Source organism: Hyperolius riggenbachi, chromosome 1 (genome assembly GCF_040937935.1).
Source record: "Hyperolius riggenbachi isolate aHypRig1 chromosome 1, aHypRig1.pri, whole genome shotgun sequence".
NCBI lineage: Eukaryota > Metazoa > Chordata > Amphibia > Anura > Hyperoliidae > Hyperolius > Hyperolius riggenbachi.
The window spans coordinates 633,302,436-633,318,053 of NC_090646.1; the positions used below are offsets into that span (position 1 = coordinate 633,302,436).

Genomic DNA, 15,618 nt, shown 5'->3' on the forward strand with positions numbered 1-15,618 from the left:
GACCTCCCGCCCATGCGCAGTCACTGAACCAGTTACCGAGGCTGATCGTGGCTGAACCGCAGACCGCGGGAGGATGGTGAGGGACACAGCTTATGCTGCTAGAGGAACCCGCGGGTGAGTATTAAATCTTATTTCCCTGACAGCTCTGGTGCACTTTAACTGTCAGTTTCTATAGTCATTTCAAATACTTCAATGTGTCCACCATGGCATCTGTAGTTCCTTTCATTCCTCTTTATAGTAGATTTTATTATTTGACTGCCTGCGCAGTCATATTCTGCTTTCCAGAAGTGTCTGTGGTCCTGAACTAGTCCACATGCACTGATTATTTGTGAATTGATGAACTGTGCATCATGCGCGGTACATGTGAACAAGCACTGGGCAAGTGCAAGTTCATTATTAAATGCCCAGTATGTACGCAATGCTGGATTTATACTGTTTTCCCTCCGTAGTCCATGTGAAGCAGCCTCCTCCCAGAGGCGTATCTAGAGGGGTGCAGGCATGCTCATGCTATGGGCGCCACAGCAACATGGGCGCCATGCCAGCGCCTGTGTTGTGCTGCCATGCCTGCCCCGTGCTTCGCCACCATGCCTGCCCCCAGACCCCCTCGTCACTCAGATTAGTTTTGTCATGTGGAGAACATGGTTACTTCATTTTTGTATGTAGGGTGGACTTGGCTTAATGTTAGAATAGAGTACAGAGAAGGAATAGAGAGATATTTTCAAAAATGAAACTTTAGCAATATGCCAAGCTAAAAAACATAGGCAACTGTAACACATGCAGGCGGTAAGGCTTGTTGTTTTTAGGGGGAAAGGGGCTCTGAACGGTGGGAAGGGGTGCAATCTCAGTGTTTGCCATAGGCTCAATAGTACCCAGATACGCCCCTGCCTCCTCCTCCCATGTGTTACATCCATGTACAGCAGCCCCTCGCTTTCATGTGCAGTTCCTTTGGGCAGCAACTCCCCTTTTCCATGTTCTGCTCCCTATTTGAAGCCTCCCTTTTCCACTCATCCGTTTCTTTTCCATGTGCTGCAACCCCTTTCCATATGCAGCAGTGGCCCAAGACATGGGCCTTTTGGTAGGGAATGATGTAATTTGGCTGCCAGCTATTGCTGGTGGCCCGAATTACAGTGTTTTAAGAATAACTTCAGCTCTTTCTGATGGCGCGGAAGTTACTCACTGTGCGCATTCATTCCTATTGCGGTCGATGGTGACGCTGGTTCCGTCTAAATCTCCTGCGCTGTTATTACAGCGCTCGTGCCAAAGACTTACAATCTATTACAATCTAAGGGGAGGGGAGATGGACACACTAGGTAGGGCTGTGGAATGAGTAATCAGTAGAGAATTAATGTGTGGTAGTGGTGGGTATGCCATCTTGAAGAAGTGGGTTTTGAGCGCTTGCTTGAATGTGTTGAAGGAGGGGGTGATGGAAGAGAGTTCCAGAGGGTGAGAGCGGCTCTTGAGAAATCCTGCAGGCGCACATGGGAGTGGAAAATGCGTGGGGAAGTTAGGTGAAGGTCGTTGGGAGATCGGAGGGGATAGTCTGGTATATACCTGTGAACAAGCTCTGAGATGTAGTTAGGGCAGGTTTTTTGTGCACAGATTTGTAGGCCAGACACAGATAGGAAGCCAGTGCAGGGATGTACGGAGGGGGGATGTGGATGCAGAGCGGAGAGAAGAAGAAGCAGCGTTCATAACTACTGGCAGAGATAAAATCATACTGTACTTAAGAGCAGAAGCAAAACCAGGAATACACGTGTGTTGCATTGCCTCATTTAAGGTTAAATTAAACACACTTTTATGGATATTATTGTGTTATGATAACGCAGGCATTGTATTATAGTCAGGGCTGGAACCCACTAGAAATCACTGCAGCGCTTTAAAATAGTACTGTGTGCAGAAAGATTGCGTTTGCATTTCCCTAGTAAACTGTACTGCACTTTCGATTAGCAATTCACTTTTTTTTTTAATAAACTTTAGTATACTTACCAGGTGTCCCGATGTCCGGCTGCTGTTCATAGCCCCACCCCCAAAAGGAAGAGGTCATGGGTGCTTCTCTAGAACCAATCAGAGAATCACCTGTGACCTCTTCTGCTAGGGGGCGGGGGCTACACACAGAAGCTGGACATCCAGATAGCTAGTAAGTATAATTAAAGTGGACCTGAACTCTTGCACAGGACAGAAGGGAAATATAACAGAAATGCACCCTGTATGTATTTAAAGAGTTTAGCCTGTCTAATTCCCCCTCATTTGTGTCTAATCATTAGGTGAAATTTGATCTTCCCCCTGTGTCACATGACTGCCCATGCGGATAAGCAGATAATCCCATTTGAAAGTACAGGCTCTAAACAATATGTCTGCTTCTATGAATCAAGAAGTAGAAACTGTGCAGTTTCAGCTGTAACAAAGAAATGTTTTCTGTTTAACTTCCTGGGCGATAATCCCGAGCTGAGATCGGGGTAAGCCGCCGCGGAAGATTTCTCAGCCCCTGGTGGGCCGATTTCCACACTTTTTGCTTGGTTACACGCAGCTAGCACTTTGCTAGCTGTGTGTACAAGCCGATCACCGCCGCGCCACCCCAATTTACCGCTACCCGCCGCGTTAGAGGACCCCTTCCCAAAGACCCCGTGCGCAGCCTGGCCAATCACCGCCAGGCTGTGCTAAGGGGTGGATCGGGACTCCCCCAGACGCCATGATGTGGATGACGTCAATGACGTCATCCCGATCGTTGCCATGGCGACAGGGGAGGCCAAACAGGATTTCCTGTTTGCTCTGATTGCCGGAGGCAATCAGAAGGGGTGGGGGGATGCCGCTGCACAGCGGCTATCATGTAGCTTGCGCTAGGCAAGCTACATGATTTTTTAAAAAAAATTGAGAACAAAGTGCTGCGCCGTCTCCCTGGCGATTTTATTGTATTGCCAGGGAGGTTAAAGGTTATTATGCTGTTCTGCATCTTTTAGAGCAGAGAGGATTTCTAAGATTAGGTCCACTTTAACTTTATTGATATTTACAATTGCTCGCCACCCAATTCGCTGCAAAATCACTCTTCAAAGCCATTTTGCAGCGCTGCTGTACACAGCCCTGGTGCAAATGCGCTCAAAATGCTGCATATCCTGCGATTGCAAATAATCCTAATTGCATTAGTGGGTTCATCCCCATTTAGATACATTGGCAAAGCGGTTTTGGGGAAAACGCCCTAGTGGGTCCCAGTCCTCACAGTGTATGGTAAGCCCTGACCATGGTCATCCGTAAGCCTCGCACCATCCTCCAGCTCTCTGGCACATAAAAGGTTTTTGGGTTAAAAAGCTGGAAGGTCACATCTTCACATTAGCTGGCGTTGTCTCTGTACTCTGGTTTTATTTAGATATATCCTGTTTACTATAGGCAGAAGATATTTCAAGTGTAGGCAATAAATCACTGTACAGTAATGTGACCAGGAGTGGAACGAGATGGGAGTTCAGCCACCCCCCCCCCCCCCCCCCCCGCACACCTCATTTACATGGAATGTGCAACACACAAACAAGCTGCCTGCTATTTACATAAAATGATATTTCTCAGCATGAATGTGCTCCTTGTGCTTGTCCCAGCCTCACTGCTGCTCAATTAGGACGGGGCAGCATACAATGAGCTTACAGGCTTCAGGCTGGCCAATTCTACATTACAGTCCGACAGCTACTCTTGCTGAAAAAAAAAAATGGTTCACTGTCTATAATGTCAGCCACAAAATCAAATTCCATTTACCCACTGCTCTGTGTTGATCATGCAGCCTACAACCTTCTGTAATAAACATTATCTCAGTCAGACTGGCTCTATTTGGTACATTGCCGACGAGAAGGAAGCTTGTCATCACCCCTCCCACTTTTCTGCGACTCACTGATTGGCTGAGGGCAGTTCAGTGAGCTGCTGAAATACGATCTATGCTGTGCTCAAATGTTTACAAAGCAAGCTAGATATAACAGTGCAGTTTCTAAAAGGGGGGGAAAAAAGAGTATGGGAGGAAATGACATCAGGATTGGCTTCAATCAGAAAATGTCTAAATGAAAAATTCCAGGAACAGTTTTTCTCTTTATTTACTGTATAAAATTCACTGAAATCTAAATGTGGACAGTACAATACATCTGTTATGTAAGTAGAACAAGTATTATCAACTTATGTGTTTTCCCCTGTGATAGTAGGGCTGTCCATGCTGTTTTAAGGACTATAGCCTGGTACACACCTTTAGTTTTAATTGTCCAATTTTACCACCTCCATGTAGTATGAGGGCCAACAGATATTGAATACTATGAACAGATTGTGTAGGTAAGCTGTCATACTACAAGAAGGTAATATTGGTCAGTGATTGGCCTATCCAAAATGATTGGGTGTACCAGGCTTTAGGGTGCATGCGCACATCCAATTTTGATTGGCCAATCATTGGTAAATGTTGCCACCTCCATACAGTATGTGGGCCAACAATGCACACATCACACCCCCCTTCCCTGAGTTTTGCTGTTCCATCTAAGTAGAGGCTGCGGGTCACATGATTGGGTAGTAAAAAAGAAAGGCATGTTAAAGTGGTCTGAAACTCTGACATAACATTCAATAAAAATGTGTTTTCCTACTTTTTATTACTCATACAATTATCATATTTGCTTTTGTGCACACATAATATTGTCTGTTACAAATTACAAGTTTCCAAACTGTAGATTGTCTTGCCCTGAAAGCTGGGATTGCATTTTATTCTTTTTCTAGTATAACTGCTTTTTATTATATATTAAAATCTTCTAATGAGCCATTCTGTGTGTGCCTGAAGCAGAGACAGTTTCTCAGAGAGTATTTTTTTACATTCCAGTGTTGATACATTTGTGTTTAACAAGTAAAAAATATACTATTATCTACAGTTTGGAAGCGGATTTGAAGCTGAATAGCAGGAGAAAGTGCTGTGTTTAAAGGATACCCGAAGTGACATGTGACATGTGATGAGATAGACATGTGTATGTACAGTGCCTAGCACACAAATAACTATGCTGTGTTCCTTTTTTTGCTTTCTCTGTCTGAAAGCATTGAATATCATGTATGCAAGTGGCTGACTCAGTCCTGACTCAGACAGGAAGTGACTACATTGTGATCCTCACTGATAAGAAATTCAAACTATAAAACACTTTCCTAGCAGAAAATGGCTTCTGAGAGCAAGAAAGAGGTAAAAAAGGTGAATTTCTTATCAGTGAGGGTCACACTGTAGTCACTTCCTGACTTGAGTCAGCCACTTGCATACCTGATATTTAACTCTTTCAGGCAGAGAAAGAAAAAAGTTACACAGCATAGTTATTTGTGTGCTAGGCACCGTACATACACACGTCTATCTCATTATGTCACATGTCAGTTTGGGTATCCTTTAACCATTTCAGTGATGTTCTGCTAGAATTTTTTTCTGGGATAGTAGCTTTCAAGCTGCGATGAATCTTTTGGAGCAAAGTAGAAATGCTGGCTTTTAGACTACTTTAAGGAATGATTTGCTAACCCATCTTATCCGGGGTCCCATAGCAGTAACTGACTGAATGTGTGTTTTGCCACACCCATTAGCTTGTAAGCCCCTCAGCTAGTGACATGACGAGGTCTGTATGATTTCTGCATTGCTAATTTTACCTCTGTTTCCTTTCTCTTTTCTCAGTGGTGATTATGTGTGCGAGCGGAGACATGGTCAGGAACATCATGATAGCGGCTCACCGACAAGGACTGACCAAAGGGGACTACGTTTTCATCAACATTGAGCTCTTCAACAGTTCATCTTATGGTAAGTCATCTGTGTTCTGAGCTGACTTGTTAGTTAACCACCCTGGCGTTCTGATAAGATCGCCAGGGAGGCTGCGGGAGGGTTTTTTTTTAATAAAAAAAAAACTATTTCATGCAGCCAACTGAAAGTTGGCTGCATGAATGCCCACTAGATGGCGCTCCGGAGGCGTTCTTCCGATCGCCTCCGGCGCCCAGAATAAACAAGGAAGGCCGCAATGAGCGGCCTTCCTTGTTTTGCTTAGATCGTCGCCATAGCGACGAGCGGAGTGACGTCATCGACGTCAGCCGACGTCCTGACGTCTGCCGCCTCCGATCCAGCCCTTAGCGCTGGCCGGAACTATTTGTTCCGGCTGCGCAGGGCTCGGGCGGCTGGGGGGACCCTCTTTCGCCGCTGCTCGCGGCGAATCGCCGCAGAGCGGCGGCGATCGGGCAGCACACGCGGCTGGCAAAGTGCCGGCTGCGTGTGCTGCACTTTATTTCATGCAAATCGGCCCAGCAGGGCCTGAGCGGCAGCCTCCGGCGGTGATGGACGAGCTGAGCTCGTCCATACCGCCAGGCTGGTTATAGGACAACTGGCGATAAGAATTCGACTTTAACCTTTCTAATGCTGAAAGGTTACAAACATGGTGCAGTGAATGACTACACTATACGGAAAAACAAAAGTTTGCTTTCCTAAAACAGAAAGAATTTGAAATAATTCAGGTTGGAGTGAGCTTGAGATGTCTCCCAGAGCAACACTGCTGAATATATGCAAATTAACCATTGTACCCTTAGAAGCTAAACACACCTCCAGAACCGCTGGAATGCAATGATGTGTCAGCTTGTTAATTTGTACAGAGCCATAATAATCCAACATGCATACAGACTGTTTCGGATTGTTTGATCCTCATCAGTGCATGGCATGGATTAATTTGGCTCTATGGAGTAGGGCTTGTGAATCCGAGAGGCACAGACTAACCAGCAAGCTCATGGTGACCCAGAACTCATTGGAGTGTGTAAGGGACTGCAATGGTCCTACACGGGGCTCCTGTGGTCTCTGTGGTTTTGTATTTCTCTGGAAGGGCCTTGTGACCCCTACACACATTTCCCACATTTACATACTGGGAGACTATGCCTCACAGATGCATGCTGGGAGACTATACCTCACAGATGCATGCTGGGAGACTATGCCTCACAGATGCATGCTGGGAGACTATGCCTCACAGATGCATGCTTGGAGATTTCATTAGAAGGCAGCCTTGACCAGTCCCTGCCAAGTACATTTGATTAATACATACTGTAGACCTGGTGCAGTGAATTACTACACTATACGGGGCTCCTGTGGTCTCTGTGTTTTTGTATTTCTCTGGAAGGGCCTTCGGACTGCTCCAGACACCTCCCTATGCCTGTGAAGCAGTCCCTCGGTTGATATGAATCTCTCTGTTGTGTGACAGTTGTTTGCTACACTGTCCTTGTCTGAGGACAGGTGGATTCATTACTTAGATGATTCATTGAGGGAGATAGCTATCTCCTGTGCGGCACTGCAAGCAAGTCTCCAGGATTGAAATGTGTAAACTGGAGGTCATCTCATTCTGGCATTTCTATGTCAACAAATCCCAGTCCTTGAAAGCTCCAGACGGTGCTTGCTGCAACCTCCGGCCCAGTCTGATCGAAAGCATACGTTGCCGTTACTGCTGGAAATTCAGTCTGATGATTAATCTTGTAAAGTGTCAGCTCCAGGGTTTGTGGTTTTTTTTTTTATTATGAAAAGCAGCATTTTCCTGCATCATGGCAGCATACATGAAAGTTTAATCCCGACTTATGGTGGGCCACAAGCATAATCCTTTTAGTCTACAGATAGTAACATCGCTAGCACCTATACATCACAATTAGCAGGGGCAAACCCAGGATTTTTAAGGGGGGATTCCTGAAAGGTCTCTCTCAGCCACGCACAATATAGTATAATAATATGGTAGGACATCATGCTGGGTATACATGATGCAATTTCCCTTCTGACTGACAGGATCTGACAATTATTTCCTAAATGTCCGATCTGCTCCCGATCGAAAATGGGATAGATCAGGAGCAGTTTGTATACAGATAATAATGAGGACAGCTGACCTTGGTAATGAAGGGGAAAGTGAAGCATTCACACAGCAGGGCACAGGGCTGGGCTCATACCTGACTCTGTGCTCTGTTAAGTTCCTTAGAGCTGTTCCATGCTCTGTACACACGCTGCTGCTCCATGCTCTGTACACACGCTGCTGCTCCATGCTCTGTACACACGCTGCTGCTCCATGCTCTGTACACATGCTGCTGCTCCATGCTCTGTACACACGCTGCTGCTCCATGCTCTGTACACACACTGCTGCTCCATGCTCTGTACACACGCTGCTGCTCCATGATCTGTACACACACTGCTGCTCCACGCTCTGTAAACACGCTGCTCCACGCTCTGTACACACGCTGCTGCTCCATGTTCTGTACACATGTTGCTGCTCCATCCAAAGTCAACTGTCTCAGGGAAAGAAAGGGGGCAGTGCTGTGAGCTGCAGGATGCCTGCAGATATTCTGGCGTCTCAACTTGTGCCTATCCCCAGATACTGCACCGGCCCTGGTCTGAGGGGCGATTCTGGGCAGCTGTAATCCCCCCTGCGTTTGCCTATGATTAGAGCCTAATGTTTCACACAAATGCCATTCAACCTATAATCTGCAAATCCAGCAGGAGTCACATCACCACAATAAGCATTGTAGGCTTGTGCCTATAGGTGCCTTATGTAGGAGAGACAGCGCCCCTCCCGTAATGTTTCCCCACCTGTTGGGTGGACTGGGGTGGGAGCACATCTGGCTCCCTGTACATGGGGGGCGGAGCTTAGTGCACCAGAACTCCTGCACCTACAGGCTCCTGAGCTTTAAATTCAGATATGATAGGATCCCCTCAGATAAGTTGGCATATCTCATCCTGCAGATGTGGCAGATCTCATCCTGCAGAACTTTTCTGGACACCGCACGGAAAGATTGCTGGTATTCATTAGCAGGCTCCATGGCTTTTGCAGTGCGTTTTATGACTGGGCTTTGTGGTGTTCCTGCAGAATAAGCAGGAAATAGCCTTTGTAAGCAGCAGAGTACATTCCTATGCTTTATTATCTGGTGCAGGGAATTTCCCTGTCACTATGGACTCACACTAAGCTGCGCTGCATTCCTGTCACCATATACTCACACTAAGCTGCGCTGCATTCCTGTCACTATGGACTCACACTAAGCTGCGCTGCATTCCTGTCACCATATACTCACACTAAGCTGCGCTGCATTCCTGTCACCATATACTCACACTAAGCTGCGCTGCATTCCTGTCACCATATACTCACACTAAGCTGCACTGCATTCCTGTCACCATATACTCACACTAAGCTGCGCTACATTCCTGTCACCATATACTCACACTAAGCTGCGCTGCATTCCTGTCACCATATACTCACACTAAGCTGCGCTGCATTCCTGTCACTATGGACTCACACTAAGCTGCGCTGCATTCCTGTCACCATATACTCACACTAAGCTGCGCTGCATTCCTGTCACCATATACTCACACTAAGCTGCGCTGCATTCCTGTCACTATGGACTCACACTAAGCTGCGCTGCATTCCTGTCACCATATACTCACACTAAGCTGCGCTGCATTCCTGTCACCATATACTCACACTAAGCTGCGCTGCATTCCTGTCACCATATACTCACACTAAGCTGCGCTGCATTCCTGTCACCATATACTCACACTAAGCTGCGCTGCATTCCTGTCACCATATACTCACACTAAGCTGCGCTGCATTCCTGTCACCATATACTCACACTAAGCTGCACTGCATTCCTGTCACCATAAACTCACACTAAGCTGCACTGCATTCCTGTCACCATAAACTCACACTAAGCTGCACTGCATTCCTGTCACCATATACTCACACTAAGCTGCGCTGCATTCTGACATAGGACAAGATCGGCGCTCACTCTCAGCCTGGTTCTAGCTTCCTTGTGTTGTGTTTGGATTAGAATCACCTTATCTTGGCATTTTAGAGTATGGCTCTTCCTGTTAGCTCCCTGCGGTACACATTTCACAAGATCATCAGATAGCAGGGGTCATTCTCAGCAGATAAGGCCTGGAGGTAGAAAGTAAATGCTGGCTTTACCTATTAATGCTAAGCATACACGGTGCGTTTATGCGCCGGTATCGAGCGAGCGGCTCGATGCCGGCGCGTCATTGCTCGTCTGCGTGTGCGCACAGATCGATTCCCACTCGTCCCCGCGGGCGCTCCTTATCAGCTGCTCGATTCCCCGCTATTGTCCGCCCGCGTGGATCGAGCTGGGAATCTATCCGGCGGGTCATCGGACCTGTCGGATATTATCAATCGAGCCATTAGCGGCTCAATTGATAAGGAAGAATCTCACCGTGTATGCTTAGCATTAAAGAGGTGTAATGATGCTTCTGGCGAGGGCAAAGTCATATAATTTGTTTTTGAAAGTTGACAATTTTCACATTTCTGATCATTTAAAAAGGAACTATAGTGAAAATAATAGAGTAACCAAGCAGTTCAGGGTGACCCAACCCACTCGGAATGTATAGGGGGATAAAAGGGACCAAAAAGACCTACTAAAAAAAGCAAAGCTTGGTGTAATTTGCCTTCTTAAAATTTGCAATAATTCAGCTATAAGTGAACATTTGTGGATACCCACAATGAATAAAACGACTTATGGTTAACAATATTCATTTAAAAATGATTTAGTCAGTGTTCTTTCCTCTCTGTAAATTTACATTCTGAAATCACTGGTGGTGACATCTTTAGCTCTGCCAGGTGATTTGCACAGAATGTTCGTTACTGAGAGTTCTATGCGCAGAGGGAGATATTGCTTCCTTGGTAGTTGGAAAAAGCTGTTATTCCCCACAATGCAACGGGGATCACCGCAAAGTGCCAGGGCCATGGTCATGACATCACACTGTGGGAGGCGTTTCGCCACAATATCAGCCATACAGAACCCCCCCCCCCCCCATGCTCTATTGAGAAAGGGTAATAAGTTCAAGCCTTGGTTAAAGTTCCTCTTTAAAGCGGACCTGAGCTCAGAACTTCCTCTCTGCTCTAAAAGATAAGCAGCAGCATAATATCTGTTGAAGAAAAACATGTCTTTGTTATAGCCGATACAAATACTGCAATACATCTGCAGTGTGTCTACTTTCTGCTTTCATGGAAGCAGACTTGGGGTTAACATCCTGTATTTACAAATTAGCTGCTCTGCAGACTCAGCCACCTGACACAGTTGAGAGATCAAATTAAAATTTGTGATTATTCACAGATGAGGGGGAATTAGATAAGCTAATCTCTTTAAATGCATCCAGGGTGCATACCTCTATGTTTTCCTTCTGTCCTGTGCAAGTTTGAATTAGCGTACATGTGAATGTAAGAATAAACTTAAACAGTAACTCTGGTACATACATTTAGACAGAGTACCCAGATGGCTCACGGTGACCCTGAATTACTAGGATACTCACTAGAGACTATGGTAGAACTGGATGACTGGAGAGAGACCTTACCGAAAAAAAATCCAGGTGACCTTCAGCCGCGGATAAAAGCAGCAAACTAGTGATGATCTCACGAGTATTGAGCTACTGGAATCCGTGATTAAAATGAGGCTTGATTGCCTCAGGTGTGCAGCTGGGAGAGAGGGGGTTACTTACCCATAAGTCTGTGGTCCTCTATGCGTTCCAAACGTCTTGCAGGAGGAAGTGCGCGTAGTGAGTCTTGCAATAGGACATGTGCAAAACGTTTGGAAGTATAGAGCAGGACTTTTCAACCTTTTCACTAATTGTACCACTTTTATTGCATACAAATTTAACCTTCCTGGCGGTTCTTTAATTCTGCCAAATAGGCAGAAATAAACAATTTTTAAAAATGTTTTGTTTTTGTTTCATGTAAAGCTACCAGAGTGGTAGCTTTACATGAAACAACACCAGAGGGTGCATGTGTCCCTCTAGTGCGATCGTCGCCGGCATCAATAGCAAACAGGGGAATGCGTATATAACGCGTTCCCCTGTTTGGCTTTTCCTGTCGCCATGGCGACAATCGGAATGACGTCATGGACGTCCTGACGTCAGACGCCTCCGATCCAGCCCATAGCGCTGCCTGGAAGTCATTGGTCCAGGCAGCGCAGGGCTCTGGCGGGGGGGGGCCTTTTCCGCCGCTGCGTGCGGATGGTCGCCGCAGAGCGGCAGCGATCAAGCTGGACGCGCGACTAGCATAGTGCTAGCTGCGCGTACAGCACTTTAAATGAAGCAAATCGCCCCACCAGGGGCTGAGATATCCTCTGCGGCGGCTTACCCCGAGCTCAGCTCGGGGTTACCGCTAAGATTAAAGTACCACCAGTGTGCTTGCTCAGTAGATCGGACCCGATCAGGCTCGGCTGTTTCCGCCAGAGCCTGATCGGAGAGCCGCTACTGCGCATGCATTCACGCCGACAAGGAGCTTCTTTAGAATCCAGAGGCTTCCCCCTCCTGAGGTAAGTACCCCCGGGGCACTTTTTTCTTACAGGTACACTTTAAGGAAAGGGGGAACATATGGGAGGAGAAAAGCAGGAGGCATTGGGGGAATTATGTCACTTTATGTATATGAAGTATACCCGCAGTCACTGCGCACCAATCGCCTGGCTGTCTCCTCACCGCTGATCTGAGGTCTGAAGTATGCCGCAGGGCAGCAGAGCATGGAGCGAGCAATGGGGAGCTGAACTTTGTAGAGGCTGGACGGGACCAGGACTAGCGGCAGACGGGTAATTAAGTGGCAGGCAAACCTGGAGTGTACCACCTGGCCAACAGCAAAGTACTACTGGTGGTTCGTGTACCACAGGTTGAAAAGCCCTGGCATAGAGGACCACGGACTTATGGGTAAGTAACCCCCTCTCACCCAGCCGCACACCTAAGGCAATCAAGCCTCATTTTAATCACGGATTTGAGTAGCTCACTACCCGTGAACTCATCACTACTGCTAGCTTGCCTAGGTCCTCCTTTCTAGGAGGCTCCTTGTACTGTACAGTGTTTCTGGATGGGTGCCAGGCTTTCAGAGGCAGAAAGATTTGATTTGCATATTTGGGAGTGATGCATCGTGGGAAACCATACCTGCTCACTTAAAGATGAAATACTTTCTGTTTTAAGGAAGAGAACTTTGGGTCCCTTTTAGCCCTTTATACTCTCTTGGTGCTTCTTGGTCACCGTGAACTTTCTGGGTTCTCTGTAGTACCTAAAACAAGCATGCTGCTAATCTAATCAGACTTCAGTCAGTAACCCCCCATCTGTCGCATGCTTGTTTAGGGTCTACGGCTAAAAGTATTAACGGCAGAGGATCAGCAGGACTGTCAAGCAGTGGGCATTATTTAAAAGGAAACAAATATGGCTGTGTCTGACCTACACATCTGTCCACAAAACCTGCCCAACCTACATTTCCGATCTTACTCAGAGGTACACACCTAGCCGCTCACTCCGCTCTTCCAATGAACTTCGCCTAACTGCCCCCCGTATCATCCAGTCCCATGCACGCCTCCAGGACTTCTCAAGAGCTGCTCTAACACTATGGAACTCCCTATCTCCACCCATTAGGGTAGCCCCCTCCTTCAACATCTTCAAGAAAGCCCTCAAAACTCACCTTTTCACTCTGGCCTACTACCCCTCACAAGTGCTCTAAACCTACAGCTGAACTCTGGTCCCCTACCATTCGTGTCCTTACCTCTCCTTCTAGATTGTAAGCCTGTGGGCAGGGTCCTCCTCCCTTTGTGTCCTACCTGATCATGCACCTCCATTACTGTGAACCCATGCTATGCATCTGAGTGAACCTAACTTGCCTAATCTCCATGCTCCCATCCAGTGACTGACTAAGCATTACCTGGTACTCATACTGTGCTGTGTGATCTGGTTTTCTTGTATTCAGGTATTGTCATATTGCTGTATGTCACCCCTAAATATTGTCTGCAACCTAAATTAATGTTCAGCGCTGCGTAATATGTTGGCGCTTTATAAATTCAATAAATAATAATAATAATAATGGCAGCCTCCATGTCTCTCTCACTTCTGTTGTCCTTGAAGCTTGAGGACTTTTGGATGACTGGATCTTTACACTGGGAACTAGGAGACCATATCATTTTATCCATCATGTGGATGTAAATCTTTGGAGCTCACATTCTTTCTTGATGATCTATCTTTTGTTTTCTCTTCATTTCCTAGTTTCTTTACTGTGTAACAATAATTAATAATGATGTAGATCTTTTTATTTGAACCTGGACTATTATAAGGAAACTCCAGTCCAAGTTTTATGGAGATCTATGGCTGATGGGACTCAACATAGCTTGTTATTGGCTATTCGTCTATACTGGGGGAAATACTGTGTATAATCTGCTATAATGTCCCTTTTCCACTACACAGCTGAATCGCAAAATCGCAAATCGCTAGTGATTTTTAAATCGCTGGGGTTGCTACTTTATCATAGAAATCTTGAGAAGTATTTTCCACTATAGTGATTCAATTTGCAAATCGCAATCGCTTTCTGGAGCAATTTTAAGAGGGATAATGCAATGCAAATGAAAAATCGCAATTGCATAACAAAACTAATGAAAAATTGCAATTGCTGGCGTCTGTGATTGCGATTGCTAGTGGAAAAGGGCCCTTAGGAAAGTTCTACTGGCAAACAGACTGGTAGTCAACATAAATAGCGTATAGAAGTAGACAGAAGGAAAGCTTATCAGCAGCTACTGGGCATGATTGGCTCAATTTCGAGTAACTTAAAATTTGAGGAGAGTTTTCTCCCATGACTATTAACCTCCCTGACGGTTCATTTCTTTCTGGATTTATGGGTCTAAAAGCTGTACAATTTTTTCAAGAATTTAAGGGCTCCAATTCTTAAGTCATAACTCACCAAAATATATCAGAATAGAGATCTTGTAGACATCCCGCGTATGATAAAAGACTAGAACACAAAATTGTTGAAATAATTCAATTTATGAATAAACTTAAAGAATAGTGAAACTGTACAAATAAGGCACCAGACTATATAGTATGTACATATATATCTAATACACCTCCAGCGTGTGTTATATTGTGAAACAGAATGGCACAGAGGGTGACATCACAATCGGGGCAGTAGAAGCGCGATTCCTTTCTGATTTTTTTTCCCCCTTTGCTTTCAGTCTTAGACGGCGGGCAGAGAGTAGTCAAAATCCAGGCAGAGGTCGGTACAGGCGGCAGGCAGAGAGTAGTCAAAATCCAGGCAGAGGTCGGTACAGGCGGCAGGCAGAGAGTAGTCAAAATCCAGGCAGAGGTCGGTACAGGCGGCAGGCAGAGAGTAGTCAAAATCCAGGCAGAGGTCGGTGCAGGCGGCAGGCAGAGAGTAGTCAAAATCCAGGCAGAGGTCGGTACATGCGGCAGACAGAGAGTAGTCAAAATCCAGGCAGAGGTCGGTACAGGCGGCAGGCAGAGAGTAGTCAAAATCCAGGCAGAGGTCAGTGCAGGTTGCAGGCAGAGAGTAGTCAAAATCCGGGCGAAAATCGGTAACGGTAAGGCAGATTAGCAGAAGCACTTAGCTCAGCAGCAGTTGGGAACTAAATGGCTATATTGTTAACATCCTGTGCTTTCAAATGAGCTTATCTGCCATCTCTGCCATGGCAGTCATGTGACACAGGGGAGAGATCAATTACAACTTGTGATTAGAAACCATTGAGGAGGAATTAGACAGGTTAAACTCCTCTCTACATGCAGGCTGCATTTCTCTATATTTACGTCCTGTCCTGTGCAAATGATCAGGTTCAGAAGGGGGATTACACAGGCTAAACTCTCTACATACATAC

At 46.1% G+C, this 15,618-nt stretch overlaps 1 protein-coding gene across 1 annotated transcript in view; it reads left to right on the forward strand.

Annotated features, from left to right (window-relative positions):
• The window catches only part of NPR3 (natriuretic peptide receptor 3), a 118,113-nt gene that overhangs the window by 35,273 nt on the left and 67,222 nt on the right, over positions 1-15,618 (forward strand). The window contains exon 2 of the mRNA XM_068251250.1: positions 5,648-5,770. Coding sequence (XP_068107351.1) covers positions 5,648-5,770 — 123 coding nt within the window. The remainder of the gene's footprint in view (positions 1-5,647; positions 5,771-15,618) is intronic.